At 41.1% G+C, this 10584-nt stretch overlaps 1 protein-coding gene across 1 annotated transcript; it reads left to right on the forward strand.

Moving 5' to 3' along the window:
- The first annotated feature begins 2582 nt into the window (after nucleotides 1-2582).
- Nucleotides 2583-5946, forward strand: adtrp1 (androgen dependent TFPI regulating protein 1). Its single transcript, XM_014145433.3, has 6 exons — nucleotides 2583-2812; nucleotides 3069-3218; nucleotides 3364-3465; nucleotides 4116-4231; nucleotides 4378-4550; nucleotides 5178-5946. Exons 1-6 carry the CDS (start codon nucleotides 2648-2650, stop codon nucleotides 5201-5203), a joined length of 732 nt encoding a protein of 243 aa, XP_014000908.1. The 5' UTR covers nucleotides 2583-2647; the 3' UTR covers nucleotides 5204-5946.
- Nucleotides 5947-10584: the final 4638 nt, after the last annotated feature.

Genomic DNA, 10584 nt, shown 5'->3' on the forward strand with positions numbered 1-10584 from the left:
CTGTCCGTTGAACAGCACCAGTGTCTCACAACCCCTCTGTCTCAGTCACCAGTAATTATGCTGCAATAGTTTGTGCCAGGGGCTAGGGTCATCTTTTCTTATCTGGTGTACTGTGTGTTCTTAGGCATACTCCCACTAATCCCCCACATTTGTCAATAACAGCTTCGACACATCATAGCAACATGCTTGACTGAAAATCTTTAAACATGTATATAGACTAAGGTGGAGGCGGCTGAGGGGAGGACGGCTCATAATAATGGCTGGAATGGAGTCAATGGAATGGTATCAAATGTGATTTCCATGCGGTTGATACCATTCCATTGAATCCATTACTGTGAGCCGTCCTCCTCTCAGCAGCCTCCACTGATATACTTTATGGGGGTGATGCTGTTGCCCATCAAATTTCATATATTATGTCAAAGTTCTCAATTACGAAGATGATGTTCAGAATGACATGTTCATGACTGTTGATGTTCACAGGACTCTTCAATGCTATGTTGAATGAGCACCACAGAGGGAGGGAGAGGAAAACAGCTTCTCGCTACCACACCTTCACCAAGTCATCCAATTTTTGCTTCATTTTCTAAAATAAATACAGAATTAATTTTGTTTCTAATAGTTTTTTTTATGCTAGATGTGAGTTAATTTAGCAGGTCTATATTGTTTTGGAATGTTATTAAATATATACTCAGTCGTTGCCTTTTAAAATATTTGCTACTTTAGATGCTGTAACAGTCATTGGTTTTGGGCTAAGACTATGATCTGTAAATGTCTACGACCCTTTTTAAACAGTTGAGTGAAATTATTTGTTTTGCTACTGTGGTGAGGAAGTGGGCAATATGTAATCAGTTTATGGATGTATAAATGGAGGGCATCTATAAAATTAGTGGTTTCGGCTATTTCAGCCACACCTGTTGCTGACAGGTGTATAAAATTGAGCACACCGTTATGCAATCTCCATAGACAAACATTGGCAGTAGAATGGCCTTACTGAAGAGCTGTGACTTTCGACATGGCACTGTCATAGGATGGCACCTTTCCAACAAGTCCATTTGTAAAATGTCTGCCCTAGTCAACTGTAAGTGTTGTTATTGTGAAGTGGATACGTCTAGGAGCAACAACGGCTTAGTCATGAAGTGGTAGGACACAAGCTCACGTAACGGGACCGCCGAGTGCTGAAGCGAGAAAAAATTGTCTGTCCTCGGTTGCAACACTTACTACCAAGTTCCAAACTGCCTCTGGAAGCAACGTCAGCACAAGAACTGTTCGTCGGGAGCTTCATGAAATGGGCTTCCATGGCCGAGCAGCTGCACACAAGCTTTAGATCACCGCCATTGGATTCTGGAGCAGTGTAAATTCGTTCTCTGGAGTGATGAATCACGCTTCACCATCTGGCAGTCCGACGGACGAATGTGGGTTTGGCGGATACCAGGAGAACGCTACCTGCCAGAATGCATAGTGCCAACTGTAAAGTTAGGTGGAGGAGGAATAATGGTCTGGGGCTGTTTATCATGATTCATGCTAGGTCCCTTAGTTCCATTGACGGAAATCTTAATGCTACAGCATAAAATGACCTTCTATACGATTCTGTGTTTCCAACTTTGTGGCTCCTGTTTCAACATGACAATGCCCACGTGTACAAGCCAGGTCTATACATAAATGGTTGGTCGAGATCGGTGTAGAACTTTACTGGCCTGCAGAGCCCTGACCTCAACTCCATCGAACACCTTTGGTATGAATTGGAATGCGGACTGAGAGTCAAGCCTAATTGCCCAACATCAGTGCCCGGCCTAACTGGCTGAATTGAAGCAAGTCCCCGCATCAATGTTCCAGAGTGGAGGCTGTTATAGCAGCAAAGTCCATGACTTTGGAATGAGAAATTCGACGAGCAGGAGTCCACATACTTTTGGTCATGTAGTGTATGTTAGCTGGACGTGGCCAGCTAGCTGTTTTCAAAACATTTGGACCAACTTGAGCAATGAGATCCCAGCTTGCTACTGTAGATTGCATAGCCTAACCAAATATACACCTTAGAAAACAATTTTGTAAAATACTGTTAGCTTCAACTAACATAAGTACATAGACCTATTTCTCTGTAAAACAACGTTCGATCCAGTCTGATATTAGCCAGAAGGTTCTGATTCTAGCTAGCATCAGCTTTGTAGTGGTTATACTATGCTGAAACACTCGTTTTAAAAATGTTTTCCACAAGCGTATTGCTGTAGATTTTAAATTCTGTAAATGTAATTTAGCAATTTTAACGAAATCTCCTGTTGGCTGCCTGACATCGCACCCGAAACGGCTTCCCCAGTATGAAGAGCGGTTGGAACGTTCGAGCGTGGAATGTGCATTGGAGGGTAATGCATCCTTCTCTTTACATGTCCTTATAATTCGAAAGATTGCTCAGAAAACCAGGTGTTTTAAACGGCGTATGCCTTACGATTATTAAGATAAGCAGAGTAAGGTGTTTACATGGCTAATTACATACTCGGCCATCTGTCATGATCAGTTTAATATCGATTTTTTTTTTGTGAATCGTTTCATGAACATTGTGCAGTACTGTACTCGGCCTCTAGGATGTGTCATTGATTCACATTAGGTCCTTAGGCGCACACTGCGTCCATACGGAGGTTCAGAAGCTGTCAAAATGGCTACGACTATGTCATGGGCATCATATCTCCTTATTCATTTAGTAATATTTTCATGGTATGTCTTTACGTTATCGGCGAATTGCTCATTGAAAAGCACAGAGATACATCCAGGAGCCAAAACATTTGGAGGCCGCTGGAAATATCTGACTTTCCTCAATCTGGTAAATGTGCTTGGTTGTTGATATCGAGGGCGATGCAAACGAAATGTCATTGGAATGAATGGGACCTGTACAGTAGTAGGCAAAAAACCGACAGTGTATGTTAGAAATCGGTTCCACATCCTCGTCTGCGTTACATCCCTTTTGATCTTGCTGTGGCTTCAAGACATGTTGGACAATGATTAATTCACGGCTTTATTTATATAGCTAGCCATAGTGTGCAGAGTGGCCTAACCATTACTGAATCATTATTCCACAGGTTTTGCAGACTGTGTTCTTCGGACTCGTTGTTTTGATTGACATCATCCACCTGATATTGCCATCCAAAAGTTTGAAGTGTGGTGTACCGCTCCTCCTAGTGAAATTAAGAGACACCATTTTCACTATTTTGGCGTTTCCTATTGGGACAGTAAGTGCCTTTTTTTCTTTCTACATGTTATGTATTTATATTTTCTGTGTGCGCATATTAGACGTGTGTATAAGCTACATTTATTACTGATAACATGCTTTGTATTGGACATAATATAACCCCTTTTCTCTTCTGTTCTCCCCAGTTTGTGTTCTTGTCCTTCTGGTCGATATATCACTATGACAGAGAGATGGTCTATCCTAAGTTTCTAGATGACATTATTCCTAGCTGGCTGAACCATGCTCTGGTAAGCACACAATCATTTGCACATGCTGGACTTTGTACTAAAGTGATCCCAATGTATTAAATTAAAGATGGGGCTTCATCCAATTGGCAGTGCTGCTCAGCGAGGCTTTGTATCACATTGCTCTTGCTAGAAATTTGCTAGAAATTTCTTGCTAGAAATTCAAGGGAAGAGGGTTTTTTTTATAGGATCATTTATAGGAGCTACATTAGTAATCTGGCAGTGCATAATGGACACTCCTCTTACTTTTTGTGGCCTCTTTCTCCACTACACCTATACAGTACATACTTAGCCAGTTTTACAAGTTGACAGTAGAATACTTTGTCAGAACTGGTTTTAACCAGTTGCGAGCTGTAAAACAGTGTAACAGACACTTGCTGTAGATGTTTCACAACAGGCAGTGACGATTACACAATCGCTGGACCTCTTCCTCCATTTCTCCAGTCTATCTCATTGTTTCTCAATCTATTCCAGGAGGTGCATTGTTTTTGTTCTGGCCCAACACTAACATGTCATACCCTTGTTTATGTGGCCACAATGCATTAACACATGCAATGGTCTATTAGTCTACACATTTGTTACACATGGGGCTATGATGATAGGGTTGTTTTCTATCATTCTTCAATTGGCATGTCTTTTCCCTCTGTTTGCAGCACACTGTCATCCTGCCCCTGGCACTGCTGCAGATGTATATTCAGCCTCATCGATATGGCAGCAAGATGAGAGGCATCCTAGGTCTGGCCTTCTTTTCTGCTGTATATCTGGGATGGTAAGCAATCACATTAAGTTAACATTTTCTGTTTCTTCAAGTCTTCTTCGTCTCGCTCACTCCTCCCCTCTCCTTTCCTTGACTGAATGTTATGATACTTTTACAACATTTTGAAAATCTAGAACAATCCTCCATCCCCATCATAGGGTTCTGTGGGTGCACCATGCGGCTGGTATCTGGGTCTACCCCATCATGGAGCGCCTGAGTCCCGTGGGCCTGGTTATATTCCTGGGGGTGGCTTGCATCACCCTGGCCCCGCTCTACCTGCTGGGGGAGAAACTCAACCACAAAATCTGGAGGAGCACTGCAGGATCTGCAGGTGGGACCGCTCTCATACTGTACATTCACATTCATACTGCTACATTCACTAACACTGGTTGTCAAGTGCAATTTTAGGCGTTCTCTAGTCGTTAGTTATTCGTACTGACTGCCATGTAAAGCAAAACCACCAGAACTTTGCAGGTTGCTATGCCATCACTTTAGACTGAAGCTGTAAAGACGGGCAAGCTAGCTGCGTTTCGTTTGACCTGTTTTTCGATTGACATTATTTTGTATCTATAAAGATTATGCTGATTTCATGATTTTGACTGGTTGAGAAAAGCTGCCTGTCTGACTTGTCCCGACTCGTTCTTTATTATGGGATACAATGGAGATCGAATTTTAATATTGCAACAATGTTACAAATGTTGGAGATAATGTCTAGATGCTTTTTACAGTGGAGATCAAGTTTATGAATTGCATGGGAGGGCAGATGACAGTGGATCTGTGAAAGTAGTAGCAGTGCGTCGCTAAGTAACGACAAACAATGGCACTTTTTATGAATGTACTGGGCATGTGTATGTGTTCTATATCATGGGCAGGATAGGCTCTAACAATGAGAATTCCAAACCAACCTTTGAATAATTGTTAATTAACTACTACTACTCTTTTTCGCTCTCTTTAAAAGGACCTCAGAAGAAAAAGAAGAAGTAAGAGTGTGCTGGCATGAGTGCCACAGAGGGGACCAGAGAGGCCTATATGATGATATTACACGAGGACAGACATACAGGATACAGCACCCCCAGCACTGATTACCTCAACCAGAAGAGACTGGTGGATCTCTTGTTGGAGGTAGAAGTTGCCCCGAACCACAGATCTAGAATCAGATTACCTTATCCTCAGTCCTAATTTTAACCATTAAGATGGGGGAAAAAGTATATTATTCTGATCCTATATCAGCAGTTAGAGGCAACTTTTGCCTGCTCTGTAACGCTCAGGCAGATCTCAGGCAGTGGGCATAATGTGCTTCTATGGTCAAGCCAAATTATTTTAAGATTAAATTCAATAATTAGACTTAATTTACTCCACAAGGGGATATTGTGCTACTTGTCACAGTGAGATAACAGCTAAATATAAAACTTAATATTAAGTTGATCCTTAATGGTTGTTAACCCAATTTGTTCTCTCACCATCCGTGAAGTAGACTTGCACTGACAGTAGAATAATACTTTAGTATATGCAACTCTAGTGATCTCTCATATTTTGTGATGCTATTTCCTTTATCATGATACTGTTTAACTTGATACTGTTGGTTGTGAAAGGGACAGTTCCTTATGTGCACTTGTTAGTTTACCCTTTGAATTCATGCGTATATGCTCACTTTTAGAACACTAATTCCTTATGTAACTTGGAGAGAAATAAGACCATGATGATGAAATTAAAAGATTTGAAATATACACATTGATGTCACTCCCTTTTTATTAGGTGAAATATTCAACACATTGCAATCTGAGCTGCTTTATGACCAAGGTGAGGATTCATTCTATTATACCGCGCTGGAATCTTTGCCCATCACTGCCATTTGTAGCCAGGTGATGGAGCCATCAGGTCAACATTTCCTCCTCTACAGGCAACCAGGGTAAACCTTGTCTATGGCAAATATCCCCACTCCTAGGGTATCGGAGGGTAGAATGGAGCTACTACCATTTTGTGTAAGTAAAGCCTTGTTCACACTGCAGGCCTTAATGGTCATCAGTTTTGTTTTTCAAATCTGTTTTGGACTACTGTCTGTCCAAACAGAAAGTTACAAGTGACCAAATCGGATTTGTGTGTGTCCAGACAGCAGTCATTTCCTGACATGGCTACGCTAGTTGTAACGACAGATGTGTGCGCAGTGTTGTAGGCTGATTGGTGGTGCACATTCTTTCTATCACTCAGAAGTTATGTAGCAAGCGAAGGAGACAACAATGCCTGACATTTTCCAGTTTCATACAAATTTCTAAATCATCGTGTAAGAACACTTTTAAAGCCTCAAAGGATAAGATGATCCAACTTTCAAAATAAATCCTGTTTGGCTAGACACAGCAGTCAACTAGTGAGCTAGGTAGCTGTTTAGCTTTTCTAGCACATTCACTAATTTGTTTGCAAACAATTAACAAGCTATTTAGCTACCATATGTTATTGTAAAACTGTCACCCGAGTAGCTAGCAAGATACAAGATATACCAAATAACAGTCTAAAAACCACTTGAGGGCAAATAAATCAGATTTGACCCTTCAGACAAGTCACATGACCAGGAATCTGATTTGTATCGGATTTCAAACCACCTACGAAGGTGGTTTGAAATGTGTCTTGAAATATCAGAGTCCATGTGATTTTTAGCTGTTCAGACTGCAGGAAAAGAACAGATTATAATTGGATATGCAAATAAATAGGATGAGTCACTTCAAACTGCCAATGTGAACATGGCTTTAGTAGTCTTCTCTGAGCCAGACTGGCCCATAGGAAAGGTTCCTGTTTATGTAACGCTAGGCAGCTTGATGTACAAGTTTACCACCTGGACAGGGCGCTAGTGTGTCGCAGGGCCTTAATGGGGCATCATTTTGATAGTCTTTGGTATGACTCAACCGGGGATCGAATCCCCATCCATCTAAGGGTGGACATTCTAACCACGAGGTGACTAAGCTGGTATTACCATTTTGTTTACCTACCAAAACAGGTCTATATGAAGTGTCGAGCGGTGGGGACTATAAGTTGTTTTATAGATGTTAATTTAGTTAGTGTGGGGACAGCTACCCAGGGATAGACACTATGATCTCACTCATCAGGCCAGGGTAATCTTCTCAACAGCATTCTCTCACCCAGAGGTCATGTATCACCCTCTTTATGTAAGACTCCTACACAATTAGATATCTGTACAAAAGAGTGTACAACTAAGCAGAAAAGTAGTGGTATTTGGTCACACTTTAAATTAGGTGATGTGTAATGGCACAGTCCTGCACAATGGTGCATTGTGTCCCCAGAGGATCCAACAAGACTGAAATATTAAGCTTAGATATTAAATAAGATCCTTCTCATCAATTGAGCCCCCTTATCCTGTCACACATTCATCAATCATCTGTTGTGAAAGCCATTGCTGGCAACACGTTCTACCATACCAGAAGGTTCTACTTTACCATAGGGATGTCAAGGAAACCTGAAGTAACACCTTCTCTGCCAATTAAGAAGACCCAATTACCATTAATTGTGGAGTCGTTAAAGAGTGGCCTAAGATAGTCAGCGTCATATCTTTTACTTCTTTCCTTCTTAGTGGATGTATACATAATCAGCTTTCACGTACCTCAGGTAATCCAATCAGGAGCTAACTTGACAGTGCTTCCTATGTCATTCAGGCTACTTTGCAGTATCTGAGACTGGATGTCACACTTAATGATAGCTGCTTCAGTTAGGTTGTTATTCACATCAACAAACAAATGTACTGTAATTTGTACATACAGTGACGGAAAAAAGTATTTGATCCCCTGCTGATTTTGTACGTTTGCCCACTGACAAAGAAATGATCAGTCTATCATTTTAATGGTAGGTTTATTTGAACAGTGAGAGACAGAATAACAAAAAAATAAAAACGCATGTCAAAAATGTTATAAATTTATTTGTATCCTCCCGTGTAGTTCTGGGCTGATTCCTCACCTTTCTCATGATCATTGCAACTCCACGAGGTGAGATCTTGCATGGAGCCCCAGGCCGAGGGAGATTGACAGTTCTTTTGTGTTTCTTCCATTTGCGAATATTCGCACCAACTGTTGTCACCTTCTCACCAAGCTGCTTGGCGATGGTCTTGTAGCCCATTCCAGCCTTGTGTAGGTCTACAATCTTGTCCCTGACATCCTTGGAGAGCTCTTTGGTCTTGGCCATGGTGGAGAGATTGGAATCTGATTGATTGCTTCTGTGGACAGGTGTCTTTTATACAGGTAACAAACTGAGATTAGGAGCACTCCCTTTAAGAGTGTGCTCCTAATCTCAGCTCGTTACCTGTATAAAAGACACCTGGGAGCCAGAAATCTTTCTGATTGAGAGGGGGTCAAATACAAATAAATTTATAACATTTTTGACATGCGTTTTTATGGATTTTTTTGTTGTTATTCTGTCTCTCACTGTTCAAATAAACCTACCATTAAAATTATAGACTGATCATTTCTTTGTCAGTGGGCAAACATACAAAATCAGCAGGGGATCAAATACTTTTCCCCCCCACTGTATATATATATATATACAGTACAGCATAGCACCCTGAATGATTCCATGAGATTACAGTTAATATTTTTTGGTATTGTATTGTGGAGCATTTTACATACAACCTTTTCCATATAGTGGACAAGAGCAAAAAGAGACAGAACAATGGTCAACCATTACTTTTATACCATTTGACCTGTTTGTATTTGAAATCAGTTGTTGACCAACCACAGACCAAATCAGAAGTAATACAACTATGATAGCCAATCAGATCAAACCAGCTAACATTCTCTAGGAAGGGGATCATACCTTAGTGTGATGGCCTGAGGGGGAAGTCTGAGTACAATAGAGGTTTACTCAGATCAGAATACAGATGGCCACAGACATACAGCATATTAAACCTCACATATCCATATAGATGACATCAAAGTTCTCAGAATAACACTATTGCATCCATGTTTGGTATCTAACACACATTGCCGTAGTCAGTCCTCTGGATACTGTAAGGCAGTATTTTGTCCTCTCAACGGGGAAAGGGATGACTGGCCCCTAAAATAATATTTTGTATTGTTTGGGGGAATTTATCCATTTGGACCGAGGTGAAATTGGATGTATTGATTTCTGATCACATGATATCTCTGGCTGATTGATCCAGAGCCAGTAATGAAATGTCAAACAAATATGATCTCATTGTGGTTATCAACTGAAGGGAGTTCAAACAGATGGTCAGAGATGATCAGTAATTTTTGCTCTACTGTGAGGTGAAGTGGCCACGGGGGCCTTTGCCTCTTGAACCTACTTCTACAGCAATGAGATTAGTGGGTTAATCCGGAAGGAGGAGTCAGGAATGGATCTAGGTGCAGTACATGTCTAATGAATAAGGAGTGAGGAGGAGCATCCAGTGAGGTGTGTTACCATTCAGAGCCATGCTACAGATGAACCTACACCTCTGTTGGTCCTCCTTTCTCTGACACCTCACAGTGGAGGCCAGGCCAGGGTACTGTATTCCTATGGCTGAAGCAAAATGCCTGTTCCTGGTGAACATAAAGGATGAAGTGGATGGTGTTGTTGCCACACCCTAATTTACAAAGATAATCTGGACTGAATTAACTGAAGACCCGAGGTGGTGCAGGACTACCAAAACTGAGAAAGAAAGCATTTGAGGACATTGCTGTGTCAGTGGTCCAACGTGGGAAAGTGGAGTAGTTTTATGTTGATGTCTGAAGATGCTGACGACCTCTAACTCCACAATCTTTTTGCTTCAGGTAAACGTGCTGAGGATACTTTATTGGGAGGTTGCTGTGTGATGTAGGTAGGCACTATCGAACCATGTTCCAATTCCTAAATGGATTATTACATTACGGATTATAATGGTTGATGTCACCTATGTCATCTTGGACTTTCATCTTTGACAGCTGACACTGCTCTCTGATTATGTGTGTACACTGTAAACATTTTTTAAAAAGCATGTTTTTACAGTAAGTTACTGGCAGCCAGTTATCTGTAAATGACTGTAAAAAAAAGTACAGTATGTTACCGTAAATTCCAAATCAACTTTGGTTTACCAGTACATTACTGTAAAGAAGTGCTTTCTTTGGAATTTACAGTAACATACTGTACTTGTTTTTACAGTAACTTACAGGTAACAGCTTCCAGTATGTTTTTTTACAATGTAGCCTCGTAAACTGATCAATATAAGGACCTACCACACTATTTCAATATTATGAAATGTAAATTAGGTTTTATCTTAGACTAACGTGAGTGTGTGTCCCAAGGCACTGCCATGGCAGTGGAGGTCTGCTTGAGTGTTCAGTCATACAACACTCCACCCTCAGACAAGCAGTGGAGTCCCCTACCCCCTA

This window comes from Salmo salar, chromosome 15, assembly GCF_965601325.2.
Source record: "Salmo salar chromosome 15, fSalSal1, whole genome shotgun sequence".
Lineage (NCBI taxonomy): Eukaryota > Metazoa > Chordata > Actinopteri > Salmoniformes > Salmonidae > Salmo > Salmo salar.